A 19,031-nucleotide genomic window follows, 5' to 3' on the forward strand; every position below is an offset into this window, starting at 1 on the left:
GATGAGGAAGACAAGGTGAAGAGAAAATCTTGACGAGAAGAGGGGTGAGTGGGAATAATGTAAGACAAACACAACAGGACACCACAGCCAGAAGCTCCCCACATGCCTATGCAGCCTGGGGTGTTTTAGAAACCCCTAAAAGGAACCAGATGCCAAAGGGGGTGCTATTGGTATGACAAAAGCCAAGAAGAAAAATAACCCCAAGGCAAATTAAAAAGCATGCGTATGCTAAACAAATCAAAAATTGCATTTTATATCATAAAACAATAATGTCACGCGGCTCAACCACGTTTGAGCATTACTTTTTTTGCCTCATGGCTGCCTGCGTAAAATGGGTGCCCCTATAGAGAAAGGAATGTGGTGTTTTCAAAAGAAAGGATACTATATTCTTGTAATATAAAAGGTTGTCAACAATGGTGTTTGTTGTTCCTTTACTGACCTTGCATATTGCTGGCAGGCAAGGACACAAACTCAACCATAGCATAGCAAGAACCACCCAAGGAGGCACGTCAGACTACAGAGCCAGGCTCCCCTGACTGAAGTTATTGTGTACCATAAGATGAGGCAGGAAAAATGTCCTCATCACTTGAAACCTCTGAACAGGTCACTGATTATGATGATGAAATCAGTATATGTGGATGCTTGAAGTCCAACCTGCAGAACCGCCTGCAACAAAGAGCAGAGAGATGCACATACATCATTCGACTCACTGAGTCCAAGTCAGGTATGTATGCCCCTTTTAGTGTATAATGTAAGGCACAAGACATAGCCACCTTCTCATTATGCTTGTACATGCATCATCATGTCATATGCACACCTGTGGCATACCTTTCCTGTGAAATTTTGAGCAAAGACTTCTAGTTTCGCATACATATTTTTGCTTTGGAAGTGTCTTTTACTCCCAACCAAAAAGGAGTGCACCACTCTGTGGACGTCCCTCCACACCCACTATGTCCTGGCTTCTTCCATGCTTGTTTTTCTACTCTCATTGCCTCAATCTTGTTTGCTTCCTCCTGCATTGCAACATCTGCATAGATGTTAGACATGTACACATAAGCTGCTGGGTCCTTTTCATCCAAACGCACTGCATGTTCAAAGGCATGTCTTCCAAGCTCCACATTGCGCCAGTTTCGACATGCCCCCAACACAGTATGCCACATAACAATACCAGGATGGAACGGCATCTTCTTGATCATCGCTATCGCCTTGTCTATATGGCCTGCACGGCCAAGGAGATCAACCATGCACGTATAATGCTCAAGAGTTGGCATGAAACCATAGTCATTGGTGATGGCTTCAAAGTACATCTGGCCCTTATCCACTAGACCTGCATGACTACATGCATTAAGAACACTGATGAATGTGACCAAATCTGGCTTCAAACCTTCTCCTATCATTCTATCAAAGATATGAAAAACATTTTCACTCTCTCCAAGCTGGGCGTATCCTGCCACTAGTGCATTCCAAGAGACCACATCTCGAACTGGAAGCTTATCAAACACTTCTTGTGCTTCCGCAAGCACGCCACATTTGGCATACATATCCACCAAAATGTTCCCAACAAGGATCTCTCTTTCCAACCCTCTTCTAGAAATCTCAGCATGTATTTCTCGGCCCTTAACTGTGGCTCCTATGCTGCCACAAGCCTTCACGCTGCAAACAAATGTAACAGAATTCAGAGAGAGGCCCTCATGCTGCATTTGTTTGAAACAGTAGAGTGCCTCCTCACCACGCCCATGTTCAGCATATCCTGCGATCAGGGCATTCCATGAGACCGTGTCTCGAACTGGAAGCTTGTATAACATTTCTTGTGCTTCTGCAAGCGAGCCACATTTAGCATACATATCAACCAAGATGTTTCCAACAATGAGCTCTCTATCCAACCCTTTCCTGGCAATCTCAGCATGAATTTCTGCAACTCCTGTCCTGCCACAAGCTTTCAAGCTGCAAGTGAGTGTTAAAGCATCTGGAGAGATGCCCTCGTCTTGCATCTGTTTGAAACAGTTGAGTGCTTCCACACTACGCCCATGTTCAGCATATCCTCCAATTAGTGCATTCCAAGAGACTACTGTTCGAGCTGGAAGTTTGTCAAAAACTTTTTGTGCCTCTGCAAGCAAGCCACATTTAGCATACATATCAACCAAGGTGCTTCCAACGAGGAGCTCTCTTTCCAACCCTTTTCTGGCAATATCCGCATGCATTTCTTCTCCCTTGGCTTTTTCTCCTAAGCTGCCACAAGCTTTCAAGCTGCAAACAAATGTGACAGCATTCAGAGGGATGCTCTCCTGTTGCATTTGTTTGAAACAGTAGAGTGCCTTCTCCCCAGACCCGTGTTCCACATATCCTGCCATTAGTGCAGTCCATGAGACCACACTTCGAACTGGAAGCTTGTCAAACACTGTCTGTGCTGTTGCAAGCAAGCCACATTTAGCATACGTATCAACCAAGGTGTTACCAATGAGGAGATCTATTTCCAACCCTTTTCGGACAATCTCAGCATGTACCTCTCTGCCCTTGTCTGTCGCTCCTACAATGCCACAAGCCTTCAAGCTGCAAACAAGTGTGAAAGCATTCCAAGAGATGCCCTTGTGTTGCATACGCTCTACACAATTGAGTGCTTCCTCACCATGCCCATGTTCTACATATCCTGCAATTAATGCAGTCCATGAGACAGCATCTTGAACTGGAAGCTTGTCAAACAATTCCTGTGCTGTTGAAAGTGCGCCACACTTAGCATACATATCAACCAAGGTGTTGCCAATAAGCAGCTCTCTTTCCAACCCCTTTTTGACAATATCAGCATGCATTTCTTGGCCCTTTTCTGTGCCTCCTGTCCTCCCACAAGCTTTCAAGCTGCAAACAAATGTGACAGCATTCACAGAGATGCCCTCCTGTTGCATCTGTTCCAAACCGTAGAGAGCCTCCTCACCACGCCCATGTTCAGCATATCCTGCAATCAATGCAGTCCAGGAGACTACATCTCGAACTAGAAGCTTGTCAAACACTTCCTGTGCTGTTGCAAGCGAGCCACATTTAACATACGTATCGACCAAGGTGTTGCCAATGAGGAGCTCTCTTTCCAATCCTTTTTTGGCAATCTCAGCATGTATGTCTTGGCCCTTAGCCATAGCTCCTATGCTGCCACAAGCTGTCAAGCTGCAAACAAGGGTGACAGCATTTGAAGAGATGCCCTCCTGTTTCATCTGTTCAAAACAGTGAAGTGCCTCCTCACCACACCCATGTTCAGAATATCCTGCGACTAGTGCATTCCAGGAGACCACGTCTCGAACTGGGAGATTATCAAACACTTCATGCGCTTTTGCAAGCAAGCCACATTTGGCATACATATGGACCAACGTGCTGCCAACAAAAATGTCTCTTTCCAGCAACCCTTCTTTAGCAATCTCAGTGTGCAGTTCACAACCTCTTTCCAAATCTTTTAGTGTAGCACAGGCCTTCAGCAAGGCCACAAAGGCGTACCCACTAGGATGCAAAGAACTATCCTCCTGCATTTTCTGGTGCAATGTGAGAGCATGCTGTGACTCCCCGCGTTTGACATAACCTGTAATGAGCGAATTCCACGAACACTCATTCCGATACACCAGCCTGTTAAAAACTTGCTGGGCATGGCTCATGCTTCCAACCTCCACCAACATAGAGACTAGGTAGTTCCCCAGTGATGTATGAGATTCCAATCCACTTTGGTGCATGTAGGCATGCAAGCGCAGAACCTGGGGCAGGTTTTTCTCCTTTCTGCACTTGTGCAAGATGCATACAAAGTCCTCGACCGAAGCTTGAAGGGGTGGCGGCATTCCGAGTGAGTGCCTCCTCTATGTTGAGCACCTCCCAAGCAACAGCACCACCACTACTGCTTTTTGGTGGAGGTGGTTCAGTTGTAGTGTCTCCATAGCGCAAGGCTTTTCGGGCCTGAGCATCTTTTGAACCCAACTTGGATTGCACCAGCCATCCATCCATGGTGAGTCTATGCCGGTCTGTTTGTTGAAAGCAAAGGGCAGCCAAGTCTCACTCACGTCGGCAAAGGCCAGAGGGCAGAGCAGCTTCCTTCCTATCTATGCAAAGGTGAAATGCAATTTTACTTACTTTGCTCTTTCGATTGTGCCACCACCACGACGAGGGATTCCTCAAGTACGCCTTCCGTAAGCTCTCCGTATGTGCCTTGGGGCAAGATGCCATCTCCGCTGCCACTGTGTTCGAAACACCAAGAGAGAATTTCTCAGTTTAACACCTCTCTCTTTTTCCGGAAAAAAGATCCCCGTATTAGTTACCGAGAAGAAACAACCACGAAGGCTAAGTAGAAACTCGTTGAAGGAGCCATAACTGAAAAAGAAAGAAAAGGCCGTGATTACACCCACGGTTGTAGTCTAGTGGTTAAAGAGGCCAAGTGATATCTCAGAGTCACTCCTCGCTAGCTGCAGGTGGAAATCCACCAAAATAAATAATCTCGACTTCTTCTGTATGTCCTTGTCCACCATGTCGACTGTTGTCCTGACGTTACAGGGATTCTTCTCTGCAAGCTCTTGAGCCTTGCTAGTGCCCTAAGCCTACTATTTATCTACTCTCCAAATCAAGGATTAGCTTGGAGATCAGCCATGTCCATGTGTGCACATGACCTGCCCTCCTAAACTTGATGACGGGATTCCAACCTAACCTTGGATGACCGTCATTATACCCTTGTTGTTATGGCTCACCCTAATCCTCCTTGAAACACATCCAAAAAGAGATTACCTGGTGAACTGCACTGTCGTCCTCGTGAGGATCTTTCCAATCATAACCCTTGAGGTCTCCAAGCTCTACAACTCCTTGAGAAGCAATTCCACCGCGTCTCCCGGCGAGCGTTGTCACACCGCCACGTTGCACTACGGGTCCTCGTCCCTCCTCTCATCTCACTTCACTCACAGACACTCACTAGCATGCATTAGAGAGAGAGATTAGCAAGAGAATTAGCAAGAGCGAGACTCAATTGTACAATGGGAGAGTATATTGTATTATGAGAGAAATTCACTTATATACATGGCCATAAGTGTTCACACTCACTTAAACTGGGCTAACAGGGCACTTTAGGCTCATAAGAGGCCTAATGCTATTATGATGACTACTCTCATAATATATCCATGAAGTACATCACTTAGGACTTCATCCTATCTTGCTACCACACGCTCTTGCAGGAATCGCCCATAAATACTCCGTCACACCATTACGAGCGCCAGTCCAAGTTGTAACTTTGGACACTATTGCTTCATATCTTGAATGTATGACCCCTTTGGTGTATCTACCATGACTCCTTAATGTAAGATAATGGCGGTAGCTCTTGTTAATCCTCCTAGAATTGTTTTAAAACTTGTCTCTTCATGGACTCCCAAACTTGTCATCCTTCGTTCTTGGCAACCTTTTCACTAAAAACCTTGTCATGTCTCTGATTCCACTCCAAATCTGGTGTTGAGATCTGAGCATTTGTTCCACTTTGTTCCCTTGCCTTCATGCCGAGTCCCTGAACACTACAATGGTCTCCTTCTTGAAGTTCATCATGGCATCCTTGTTTCACTCCCCTTGGAACATGTCACGTAGCCTGTAAATGGCATGCGTGAGTCGCCCGTGTAGCGATGGCGGGGTAGAGCTCGACTAGACATGGAGTCCACATGCCGAAGTGCATGTGGCGAGTGTGTCTAGGGTTCAAGGGTGAGATGCTCGGGTCTGGTGACCGTGGGCGACTGCGCTAGTGTGGGCAAGCAGGCCACTATATAAGCCGGCAATGTGAATCCACATTCCTCTATGGTTGGGTGGTGACCACGAGCTCTTGCCCCTCTTTAGCTATGGGGCGAAGGAAATAGCGCTAGCCAGGATAGCCAATGGCCTCGATCACCGCTATGACCTACTATTAAGAACCAGTGTGAACAAGCAAGAACCGCATAGTCATAGAAGTAAGAAAATAGGGTGAAAGAAGTGGTTGTTGTTGCAAGCACCAACAAGAGCGACTTAGCCAGAGCTTGCATTCTACTGTTCCACCATAACCTGAGAGCTCTCAAAGAAGAAACAAAGGGAAGGTGCATCAAAGAGTTTGTTGAAGGCAGCGCCTTCCAGGGAAGCAACGTGTTGGATAAATTTTGCAGAGAGAAAGGTGTGCTACATTGATTTGTTGTTAAACAATTGAAGTGTTGTTTGTATGGTCCATAGAGATCAATTGTTCTAAGATTCGTAGTAATCTTAGAGGGAGATCTGTAGTGATCCTTGATTTCGAAGTTTACCAAACATAGAGAAACTTTGGTGTTGATGACTTGAACTTGGTTCAACATGACTTCTAGAAAGTACGTAGCTACTTAACCTACCTATGAAGCATGTCATTGTTACTTTTGTTTGAAATGAGAGTATCCTTAAGAGGTCTTGTTCTAAAGCTAGCTTGTCTAGCTAATCTCTAATATCCCAAGAGCTTGGCTTAAATACCAATTTAGGTAGCGGCCCATTGAGATCTTACTGGATTACTTTCAGAAATACTCTACAATGAGTATTGGAGGCTGTGGAGCTTGTTATAGTTCCTTAAATTGTATCCTATTAGACTTTGAAAACCCTGTGCACCATATATGATGTTGCATAGCTGGTCTAGTTGCAAACACCCTTGGTTTGGATGCGTGGTCATCCAATTGCTAGAGATTTTGTAACTATTTCTCAAGGAGAGGAAAACAGTCGTGGACTTATCTGTCACAAAATGAGCTTCATGCTCACTTGATGGTATGGGATGTCAAGTGCTCATAAAGGTCATTGTGGTCTTGGTGATATGGGACACCAAGGCTCATACACATATCTTGACCTTTGATTGGTTATACGCTACTTGTTCCGTGTAGTGATCAAGTGTTGGTATACTTGTTCCGTAGAGTGTGATCAAGTGTTTGGAGAAGATTGAGCTTTGAAACTCACTTGATAGCCTTTGTTGGGAAGAAATCCAAGTGCTTATAAAGGTCATTGTGGTCTTGATGGTATGGGACATCAAGTGCTCATAAAGGTCATTGTGGTCGTGGTGGTATGGGACACCAAGGCTCATACACAGAGGTTGACCTTTGATTGGTTATACGCTTGTTCCATAGTGATCAAGTGGTGGTATACTTGTTCCATAGAGTGTGATCAAGTGTTTGGACAAGATTGAACTTTGAAACTCACTTGATAGCCTTTGTTGGGAAGAAATCCAATGATAGAGTTCGGAGAAGCTATAGGTAGCATAGCCATGATCAAATACTAGTGCTAACAGAGTGGTTACTAGTTTGAGAATTCTATAGAACCATTGGTGCACAGGGGAACTAGTATAGTTGGATGGTTGTGATATGTGGGGGACGCCCTACAACATTTAGGGAGTATAATCAAGGAGTGTAATCTCGCCTATATCCAACACGTTGGATGGTTGTGATATGTGGGGGACGCCCTACAACATTCAAGGAGTGTAATCTCGCCTATATCCAACACTGGTGTTCATTTTTTAGCACATGTTTGGCTACTACCGTACAAATTATGGAAGTATGGAATGACTTTCATAAATTAAAAAAGTAAATTCTTATTTTACTTGGGCTATTTAGTGTTGCAAAATTCTTATTTTACTTGGGCTATTTAGTGTTGCAAAATTCATGTCCTTGTAGAACCTACCAGTTTGCAAGGCACTGAGAAATGAGTGGATCATTACCAGTATGTGATAGGGTTACTACCTGGTTAAAGTGAGAAGTACTTCACTCCAAACAAGCATGGTTATTTATTGTCATCGGATCCAACATAGTTTTATAAACCATGACTGTGTTTGTTAGAAAGAGTTCTAAGCCGAAGAGCTTAGCAGAGTATTCTAACATGTTTGGCAAGTTTCGGACTGAACATGGTGGTTCAGAAGTAAACTCAAGTTTTGAAGCTAATCCAAAGAGATTAGAGGCAAACCACAGTAGATTTGACGTTAATCCTAAGTGATTACATAAATCTTGATCTTGATGCTAGTACAGAATGCCTACCAATTATCTTGATCATTTTTTATACTTTGGCATGGTATTGTTGTATGCGCGTGTACTTTCCAATAATCATCGCCTTCCTCGTTAGAAATGTGTGCTAATTCGGAGTGATTAGTTGAGGTTTCTACGAGAAGAAGAGTGAGCACTGATCCAGAGCAATCAGACAAATCTCTTGGGTTATGTACTGAGACGGAGCGCTCAAGGGTGGACCCTTCATGCTCACTTGATCTTGTGTCGAATGGGGATGATAAATTTATTGGAAGAAAGTGATATATTCATTTAACCAATATAGGTGTTAACTTCCCACAACGAGCTCAAATTTTATGGAAAGTCACAAACCTTAGGTGCTTGTTATTCTAGATAAAGACCTTGTCAATTTGATGCTAAACCAAATCGGTAAGAGTGTTCAGTGTGTAGTTGAGTATGCATAAAATTGTTTTCACGCTATGCTCAGGCATGGTAGATGGCCATGAGGTGGTACCACAAAGTTTTGAGAAACTTCAGGGACTTTCCTGTTTATATTCACACTGAAAGTTGAAGAAGTCTAAGGCTGGTATCATAGCCTAGTAGGACTCATGGTTAGATGCTAACCATAAAGTTTACAGATTGACATACTTGTTGAGTGAATATCTTTGAATCAACAACAATTGGATTCTAAAATGCCCCATACTTTGTGCCATCCAAAGATTTTGAGTCAATATAGATAAGCACTTCGCAATAAGTGGCTCAAGCATCTTGTTAAAGACGGCTCTGTAAATATCCCAACTTGAGAAAAGTATATTCATAGGTACAGAGTTACTGTTAGAGGAGTACAGAGTTACTCAACCAAATTAATGGAAAGATTTGGTGTTTTGATAGACATGGTAAAGTGGATACTGTTCCTCTTTAATCACTAGGAAAAAGAATAATCATACACATTTGTGTTTTGTAATATGTTTATGAAGTGCGTACATTGACCCGTTAATTTTTCTTGTCTCATCGGTTACATTTGGGTAGTATATTGCCACCTATACGGATAGGTAGTGCATTACCATTGTCATGGGGAGGCAACAAAGATTTGTTATAAACCAAACTTCATAATAATATTGAACACAAATTGGATGTTGTCTTATTCATGTCAAAGCAATCTTGAAGTACATACTCGATTGATTTTGTTTGTCTATCAGTGTAAGGCGTGTTGGAGGCATACATGATCCACATTTCATAGCATATGTATATACAGACTGGGTAAGCGATAAAGAATTTCTTGTTTATTGCTTTATAGTAAATCATTTCCCATAATTGAAATGGTTTACGATATTGTTTCACATAGTAGAGATGTCCAGTGAGACCACACTTGTAGAGGTGTGTTTGGATAGTGCTATTAGCTTTCGGATGTGACCATAGATAGCCCATAAATATGTCCATAGAGACATGGTTGGCTGTAGGAACATAGATATGTATTGCCAAGCAACCAAAGTGGTTGCAGGACATGTGGATATGCATGTATCTACTCGTGGGCTGGGAGTGATACTCTTATTGGTTCACATTACCCTTGATTTTCTAGTAGTGCGTAGACACTATACATCACATAGATGCTGCCTATGTGGAAATCATCTTCATTTTTTGCAAGATGTTTAAACAGTTCTTGACGCAAGAACTTTTGGGGAGAGAGAAAAGTGTATCTCTCCTTAAACTCTGTGGTCAATTGAACTTTACCACATTATAGAAAAATTTGCTAAAGACTTGTAACAATTTCACAGATTTGTTGAATTAAAGTCCATGTGGTTTCTAACCACAAGAGGAAAATATCTTTGATGTCGTAGAACATGAAAAGAAATTCCTTGAATATTGGAGCACATTCATTATGAGGTTCTTGAGAATTTGCGAAATTTTGGTGTATACTAAAGGCATGATGTTATTCGATGCCTTAGTAGAAATTTGTGTTTTATTGACATTTTTCATAATTGCAAGTAGCAACTATGGTTTTATGTTCTAGATGAAACATGAGTGTTGCATGTTTCCTTGGTCATAGTACTTAAGGAAAATATGTGTTGTGTCTTGCTTTCCTTGCCGTAGTACTTAGGAAAGTTATAGGCGTAGATGACCAAAAACACTTCTTTACAAAGTCTGAACCGTTTTTGTGAACGAAAACTCTTCTTGAAGAGAAAAGTAAAAAGGTCAACATTTGACCAAATAATAACATGTGAACATCTGAGCTCGCTAGCTCTTTAATATCAAACATCTCTACAAACTATATGGCATGCCTGCAGATATAGTGTTTGATAGAGGTAGAAAGTTTGATAGTCATCTTTGAAGGAAAATCTTCAAAGATTAAATATCACTCTAAGTAAGAGTGAGGTTAACCATCGGTAGATTGATGGTGGTCAAACTAAAACCCAATGAGGTTCTAGAGCATATGTTTGCGCATAGATGAATAATTTAGCAGAGAGGAGTACCTCTCCCCTTTGGAATCTATTTTTTGTTGTTCATGACTAGATTTGCTCCATTTACGTTGTTTTGTGGATTGTAGTCTACATCTTCTATGGCCATTGAGCTATGCAAGGAGAAGAGTCAACAAGTTGGTAGCATAGCATGGTAGTATAGTCTACAAATATTTAGTAACGTAGTCTACAAATGGTTGGTAGTGTAGTCTATAAACTTGAGTTGTCAGAGAGCTCTCGAATACACCTAGTTTTCATGTTAGTGGCATGTGAAAACAATGTATCACCAAGACAACATAGTTTGTCTTAAAGTTGTAGTTGAATCCTTGGAGTTATTGCACTTCCACATGAACCAAGGAGAATTCTTAGGTTCAAAGACCGGAACACGAGTTTTACTATGTACTCGATGAGAAATTGTTAAATGGAAGGATAGGTCATAAAAGGTCTCAAGTGAGAACAACTATATATGCTTACCAACAAATTTTCCCAGTTTATTTCGTAGACGAAAACTCCTTAGAAGGGGGGGTAATGTCACATAGCCTGTAAATGGCATGCGTGAGTCACCCATAGCGGTGGCGGCAGAGCTCGACCGGACATGGAGTCCACACGCCGAAGTGCATGTGGTGAGTGTGTCCAGGGTTCAGGGGCGAGTCACCCGGGTTGGATCCACCTTCCTCTATGGTTGGGTGGTGACCATGAGCTCTTGCCCCTCTTTGGTTATGGTGCTGATTATGGCGATGTAATAGAATGGTTTTCTCGAGATCCTTCCTTTGGTATGCCCCAAATGGTATGCCGACCCTCAGGCTGCCATTCCCTTAGGTTTTGACAAAACCAACCAACCGCATGGCATGTCTACCCTGGCTATGTTATTCTCCTAGGACCTGGGACACCTTCATCTTAGCTTTGTTGAGCCTAATGCTTTGATAACAATGTCACATGCGCAGAAGCTTTGTGTGTATTCTTTTTGCCCCTAAATAACTAAATAGGAACCTTGATGCAAATCACCAACAAAGATAGAGAGAGAAGAGAGAGAGAGAGATTTGTACTTTTTATATATTATATAGTACAAAAGACCGTACAAAACATGTGGCCTTTTTCCTTTCAAAAGAGATAATTCAAAAGGGTCATATTAAAGGACTGAATGTTGGCCTAGCCTTATATAGGCTCTTCACATGCCCATAACTTGGCCGACCTCCTATCAGGCACTTGCAGCATAGATAACACCCATTAAAATTATAATCCTGACTTCTTTTGTATGCCCTTATCCACCCTGGTAACTATTTTCCTAAGCTTACAAGGATTCTTCTACATTCTTAAGTGTTGTCAAAGACTTCTATGGCATCGTTGTCGGGGCCACCACATATTTTTCACATTCATTGGCCTAGACACTAGAGAATTCATATTTCTCTTGTAATGGATTATTTTACATGCATGATCCCTACTTGTATATAAAAGGTGTGCCATGGCATAATAAGGTTAGATTTACGAGCTAGGACAAGGTGTTTGCGCTAGTGTAGGTGGTCTTGGATGCACTAGGACCTCATTTTTAACATTGGCCGGCCAAGTGTGAACATTATGAGCCAAGTGTAAAGGTCAAAGTGTAACTCTAAATCCTCATTCTTGTATGCACTCTTGTATGCTCTCAAGTGAAGAAAGTGATCTATTCTTCTCTCTACTTGGCCTATCACTTGCCTTCAATGCTTGTGTGAGTGTGTGTGTGTGAGGGAGGGAGTGAGAGAGAGTAGTGGCTACACTTGAGGTGTGGTGGTGGTGTCTTTGTTGAGCTACTTTGGCGTGCTTGCATTGACATAGCTACCACGAGGAGTCCTTGATTCAAGCAAACGACATAGAGGTAAGTGAGAGTTGCCTCACTAATGCATTGCATGTTTCCCATGGCATATTGGGTTTGGGTTAGAGTTTAGGCTCCCCAGGCATGAGAGAAGAGTCTCATTGAGTGGTCAAAGGCCCGACATAAATGGTTCTGTTGGCCGGGACACCAATCTCTTGTCAATTATCTTACATAACTTTCTTGTTTGAAGTGGGATTCACTAACGAGGAAAGGAATGATTCAATTAACAAAAATATGCCAAAATCATGTGTTTTCATTGATTTTGCTTCAATTTCATGCTTTTCATGTTTTCAATCACTTCTTGTTACTCTTAATCTTTGCAATTTCAAGTTTGTTTGGTTAATTTGTTTAATTTTGCACTCTTTTTTCAAGAAAATCAAAAAACAAATCGCTCATTTGAGCCCCCAAACGATGGGATTGGGCGAAACAAACACCATCATTGTGTTTAGGACGTGTTGATTAGTCTATTTGGCTATCTGTGCTTGCAAAGTGGTAAGAATTATGCTTGATTTTGGTGTATGGATCAAAGAGGATTGTGCTTAAAATTTTGGTTTTTTTTAATTCCCTCTTTGAAAATCACCAATTGGGCATGAAATTGGTAGATTTTGGGAAAACAGATCCCAAAATTGAATTCATGGCCATGGGTTAACTCTAATAACGATTATCTACGTGACCGATTCGGGTGGAAAATAGAAAACTTGGTAGAGTTGCCAAAATTCATATTAATTTCTGTTGAAATATACAAGTGAATAGGGTGTGTGCGGGAACAAGCCATTGGTTAGAGGCTGTAAAAGAGAATGTGTAAATGTGAGAGAACCTGTGAAAAGGTGAGAAGAATCTACTAGGAGAGAATAAAGGGTAGCATGAGAAGATTTAGGAAGTGTGGAGATATTTTGGGAGATATTCTGGGAAAAGTGAAGAGGTGGAGAGAATCAAGGAAAAGAGGTGGAGATATTCTGGGAGAGGTGGAGTGAATCAAGGAGAAATCAGTGGGATTAGATGCTTGGATGTAAACTCTATAAATTGAGGCATTGGCCTAATGAGAATTTGCTGGTTTTTGATTATCCATGCCTACATTAAGCTATTAGTTAATTTCTCACTAATTACGTCTTAATTATCATCTCATCACTTTGTTAATGATGTTGCTTCTAGCATTTGATCCACCATAGCTCATCACATTGCTGTAACTTCAACAATTTCTACCTATACCTGGTTTTTTGTACTAGTGTTAATCCAAAAATTGATTAGGCTTAATCTTCCATCCACGATGGTCCACTAGTGTGGTGCCATGTGTCTCACAAGTCAATAAATTGTTGGAATTAGGGTTGCAGGAAAGCACACAAAGCTTGGAAAAGAAGAAGCAAGAATGCACACAACACATAGTGTATTAGATTGTGTCAATGTACAAAAGATGAATTAGCCCTAGAATGATGGGCGTATATACAAGCCCGGGGAAAAAACCTGCCTCGGCTATCCTAAGTGTGTTTACACACATCACGTCCTATATATATGGCAACATAAATGGTTTTTAATGCTCCCATAAATCAAGGAGTGATTTAAAGGGAATTTCCAAAAAAAAAGGGATCACAAATTCTGATTATTAGAGTAGAGCCATCTCCTGCCCCCTTCGAAACTGTTGTGCCCTAGTATTCTCTTCATCCTCAGAGGTGCATGCCCCCCCCTTGGGTGCATGGGCACCAAGTAGAGGGGAACCCCCACTCTCCTTAGAGCGTAGAGCACCTCCTCTGGCCAAACTGTTACGATTTTTCCTCCCTTCAAGACTGTGCAATCGACCTCTTTCCAGCAATTTCCACAATGGCCTCCTACCATAGAGTCGAATAGAGAATCGATGATGAAGTTTGACCAAGTCATGGAAGATTTCATGGCTATAAAGAAACAGTTGGAGGAGTATAGAGCAAGGGTGGAGAAGTATAGAGTAAGGGTGGAGGAGCTAAACGTACTGTTGCTCAGAATCAAGTGGAGGAAGGTGCACCCGCCCCCAAGAAGTCTTCATCAAAGGACACCACTCATGTAGGTAATCTCGGTTCCTCTAAACCATTGGTATGCTTGCTACACCAGATCTAGTTTTTTCTTTGGAAAGGGACTACACAGCTAGATGCTTTAGTGGGCTTAACCTTTTGGCCCAAGGCCCCCTGTAGACTTCCTAAGAAATTGGATCAGGGACAACTGGATAGCTATTATAGGCATTGAGGTTGAAATCATTCAAGCTCTCCCCAATGGTTACTACATCTTCCTCTTCAAAGACCCGGACATGGCTCTCAAGGTCTAGGGTTCAGGACAATGGATGTACAAAAATATCCCCTTTTGCTTCTTCAGTTGGACCAAAATATCCCCTTTTGCTTCTTCAATTGGACCAAAGACTTCAACCCCTAGGGGGCCAAGCCCTCAGCCTCTGTCCAGTTTGGGTTGAACTCCGTAATCTCCCTTTTCTACTTGTACCCGTGGATTAAAAAAACTGTCTCACCTTTAGGTAAAGTCCAAGGTATGAGAACAAAAAATTATTACAATACTACTTGGCACCCTCAATTTCTTGTAGAAGTGGATCTGGAAAAACCCCTAATGAATGAAATTGATATCAATTGTGGTGAGTACAATATCCAGCAAGAAATCCACTATAAACACCTTCCCAATGCCTGCTTCCACTGTGGGAAGCAAGGGCATGTAATCAGAGAATGCATAGCCAATTACCCTAACTTGACAATTGCATGTTTCCCAATCCAGCAACCCCCAAACAATAATAATCAACCCACTGGGGCAAACCCAGGCACCCCCCTCCCAAGGCCCCTCTACCTCAAAAGACAAAGGAGATAAATTTTTTATTCCTAACAGAAGGAAGACCTTCAAACAGCATAGACCTGGGCACCAGAAGGCTTTTGCTAACTCCTATGCTTTGCTAGATAGCATTTCAGACCCTAAGGACTCTCTGTAGACTCCCAAGAGTACATCATCCTAGCCACCCCCTGGATAGATCCCAAATTCTGGCTGAAATCAATCAAATGGATCAAGATCTAATTCCCCCAACCTTGCCTGTTGGGCTTGGGCACTTGGGTGAGGAGCCTTTCAGAGATGGACAACCCCCCTCTGATTCAGAAAATGGCAACCCCAACGAAATGGAAATAATGAAAGAACTGAAAAGGAACCACCCCACAATCTGCTTCCAAGGCTAGACCCAAAAAGGTCAACACCCAGAAAAAAGGGAAATGAGATGCACCTCTCTAAATGTCAAGGGATTTACTGACCCCTTAAAAGCTGAGTTAGTGAAATAATGGCTAAGGCAACAGGGCAGGTTTTCCTTCATTGCACAGTCTAAAGTTAAAGTTGTTGGAGATGAGCTAGAGAAAAGGCTCCATAGTATCTCCAAAGACCACATTTGGATATACATAGCCCACCCTCAGGGGTCTGGAGGTGTGGCTGTGGGAATGTATACAGATCTGCAGAATGAGTTGAAGGATGTTAGAATTGACATGCATGACCAGTGGGCTGCATCTGCGCTGGATACCTTCTCTTACATTGGGGTTTATGCTAGAGAATCTCAAGCTAATTGAATTAGAACTTGGAGATCTTTGAAAAATGTCCCTGAAACAATCATATTAATGGGTGACTTTAATATGGTGGAATCTAGAGAGGTTAGACACAAAGGCTTGGGTCAAATACTCAAAGGGGCTGAGCTCCAGGAATGGCATTGCACTTTAGACCATTTTGAGATGTGTGATCTAGGGAACACTAGAGACCAAAACTATGCTCAGGGTGTTTAACAAGGAAGGCTAGGTTGGACAGAGGTTATGTGAGCAAGTCACTAGGTAATTCCTTTGTCAGAGGTGAATGTAGAACTGATGTATCCACTTGCCTTTCATATCATTGTCCTATTATCCTTCTATTGGACAATCATGACAAAAAAGTGTACAACCAATGGTTCCACACCTACCCTGCTCTGTTCAAGTTGTCGGTTGTGCAAGAGGAGGTGATAAGAATCTGGACAAACTTCTTCAACTGTGGTATCACTCCTGCCAGGGCTTGGAGTCTGGCCATCAAATCTACCTAGGCCCTGCTAATATGCATCAAGAAGGAGGTAACCAAAATCAGAAAAAACAGAAGAGATATGTTATCCCTCAAACTAAAGAAGTTGGAAGAGGCTGCTAACAAGGACGACCCCTCAGCTCAAAATGAAATCCTCAGCACACTAGGGCTGAATTCAAGAGAAGTGAAACAAGCTAAAGTGTAGCTTCCTCCCCCCAACCCCCGAAGCCCCTAATAATCCCCTCAACTACTCTGAAAAAACAGAAGAGATCTGTTATCCCTCAAACTAAAGAAGTTAGAAGAGGCTACTAACAAGGACGACCCCTCAGCTCAAAATGAAATCCTCAGCACACCAAGGTTGAATTCAGGAGAAGTGAAACAAGCTAAAGTGTAGCTTCCTCCTCCGCACCCCCCCAAGTCCCTAATAATCCCCTCAACTACTCTGAAAAAAGCAATAGATCTAGAGTCTTCAACCGCTTTAACAACATTTTTAGCAAAGGAGGAGAAATCTCTAAGGACCAATTTTGTAAGATTCCTCCATCCAACTTTTGAGGTGTACATGTATAACAATCTCCCCTTCTGATCTTATAATTTCCCCTCTCTGAAATAAAAGAAAGATCCTGTTTTGGCCTGGAGAGAGAAAATATCTAGAGAGAGATAATTCAAAATTGAGATATTTTTTGATATAAAAATCCTCCTCGTGTCTAAAACGATTTCCACTGAAACAAAAATTCAAAAAGAAATTTTCAATGTGCAATTGGAATTAATTGAAAATAGGTAAAAAGGACCTTAGCCTAAGGGTTCGGATTTTCAAATTTTTTTGAATTATGCTCCAATTAAGGTTCCTATGGACCAATAAGATTGATCCAAATGTAGGGAGGAGATAAATTGAATAATAAAAGAAAAACCCCCAAAAATGAGTAAATGCTCACATAAGATGAAGAGTTCACTGATGAGTACAAGGTTTATTAGTTAAAAATTAAGAGATATTTAGAGGAAATGATGCTTTTTTGATACCTTAGTGTGGGGATCTCCCCTCATGAAGGAGGCGCCTATTTCATGTGGAGGAGTTTTAAACTAAAAAATAACGAGATATTTTCCTCTCTCCTCTCTCTTGTTTCAACTAGATCCAAAAAGTAAGCTAAACTGACCTAAAAATGGTCAAAAATTGACCAAACTGATCTCAAAAATTCTAGAATCAGTTTGCTTGATTAGAGGCCCATTTTTTCCTATAAATAGAAGCCTCCCCCTTTGTAAAACCTTAATGGTGTTTATACACTGTTACTCTGTTCCTGTTCTGAGCCATTTACATTGGATTTTTTAATAATTCAATTGTTTTTGGCCTAATCCTCTCCAAAGAAATTGGTTGGCCAATCTTGCTTCAAACAAGAGTAGAACCCTCAATCCCTCAAGCCAAAGGAAAGCGTACGACTCCATGTAAGCTAAATTTTCTTACTTTTTTAATTTTAAATCTATGGTTTTCTTGATTTTCTTATTTTACAGTTGCTTGAATTGAATTCAAATGCTATGCCTTTGAGGAAAAGGCCACCCCCCTTCTCTTCTTTACAATTCAGCCTTTCTTAATCCTTGAAAGATTAGTTAAATGATTAATTAAACTTTTCTTATTGTTTACTCTCTTGAATTCTGAAAATTGAGTAGATAAAGGTCCTATACATCTTGATTGGGTTAATTTAAGTTAAAATTAGAATGATAAAAATGATAAATGGTCAGCCATACAAAGGAGGTTAGGGTAAAATTTTCTAGAATTTTGTGGAAAAGAAACTTTATTTTTATGTTATTCCAAAAGAGTAATTCCCACCGTTTGTGCATTCTAAAAGAAATATTCTAATTACTCCATGTACATATTCACCTATGAATATGCATGGATATCACTGATATTAATTATTAAAATTGATTTCTGTGCATAGAATAGCTAAAAAGGACCTTAGCCTAAGGGTCCACATTTTCATAAATTTTTGAATTATGCTCCAATTAAGGTTCCTATGGACCAATAAGATTAATCCAAATGTAAGGGGAAGATAAATTGAAAAATAAAAGAAAAACCCCCAAAAATGAGTAAATACTCACGTAAGATGAAGAGTTGACTGAGTACAAGGTTTATTAGTTAAAAATTAAGAGATATTTAGAGGAAATGATGCATTTTTGACACCTCAGTGTGGGGATCTCCCCTCATGAAGGCGACACCTATTTCATGTGTGGAGAAGTTTTAAACTAAAAAATAATGAGATATTTTCATCTCTCCTCTCTCCTGTTTCAACTAGATCTAAAAAGTAAGCTAAATTGACCTAAAAATGGTCAAAAATTGACCAAACTGATCTCGAAAATTCTAGAATCAATTTTGTTGGTTAGAGGCCCACTTTTTCCTATAAATAGAAGCCTCCCCCCTTTGTAAAAGCTTAATGGTGTTTATACACTATTACTCTGATCCTGTCCTGAGTCATTTACATTGAATTTTTTAATAATTCAATTGTTTTTGGCCTAATCCTCTCTAAAGAAATTGGTGGCCACTCTTGCTTCAAACAAGAGTAGAACCCTCAATCCCTCAAGCCAAAGGATGTTACCATATATATAGGTAGTGATGTGTGTGAACACACTTAGGACCGTCAGGGCACTTTTTCCCTCTTTTGGAGGTTTTTTCTTTGTATATACGCCCATCATTCTAGGGCTAACTTATCTTTTGTACATTGACACAATCTAATACACTTT

The 19,031-nt window shown here is 41.3% G+C and overlaps 1 protein-coding gene across 2 annotated transcripts; it reads right to left on the reverse strand.

Annotated features, from left to right (window-relative positions):
• Positions 1 to 234: 234 nt before the first annotated feature.
• LOC147620364 (pentatricopeptide repeat-containing protein At2g39620-like) lies at positions 235 to 4,661 on the reverse strand. 2 transcript variants are annotated; one of them, XM_086824613.1, is made up of 2 exons: positions 4,102 to 4,661; positions 235 to 3,992 (listed from the first exon to the last, which is right to left on the reverse strand). In XM_086824613.1, exon 2 carries the CDS (start codon positions 3,810 to 3,812, stop codon positions 858 to 860), a length of 2,955 nt encoding a protein of 984 aa, XP_086680739.1. In that variant the 5' UTR covers positions 3,813 to 3,992; positions 4,102 to 4,661; the 3' UTR covers positions 235 to 857. The 2 variants fall into 2 exon arrangements, with proteins under 2 accessions (XP_086680739.1, XP_086680740.1); XM_086824614.1 differs by having other exon boundaries at positions 235 to 3,864; positions 3,895 to 4,547.
• Positions 4,662 to 19,031: the final 14,370 nt, after the last annotated feature.

This window comes from Cibotium barometz, chromosome 31 (genome assembly GCF_041138505.1).
Source record: "Cibotium barometz isolate CiBa-2024 chromosome 31, ASM4113850v1, whole genome shotgun sequence".
NCBI classification, from domain to species: Eukaryota; Viridiplantae; Streptophyta; class Polypodiopsida; order Cyatheales; family Cibotiaceae; genus Cibotium; species Cibotium barometz.

Bases quoted from the DNA above. Each gene is read 5' to 3' on its own strand.
- LOC147620364 (XM_086824613.1), bottom strand. From the start codon at position 3,812: ATGCCGCCACCCCTTCAAGCTTCGGTCGAGGACTTTGTATGCATCTTG.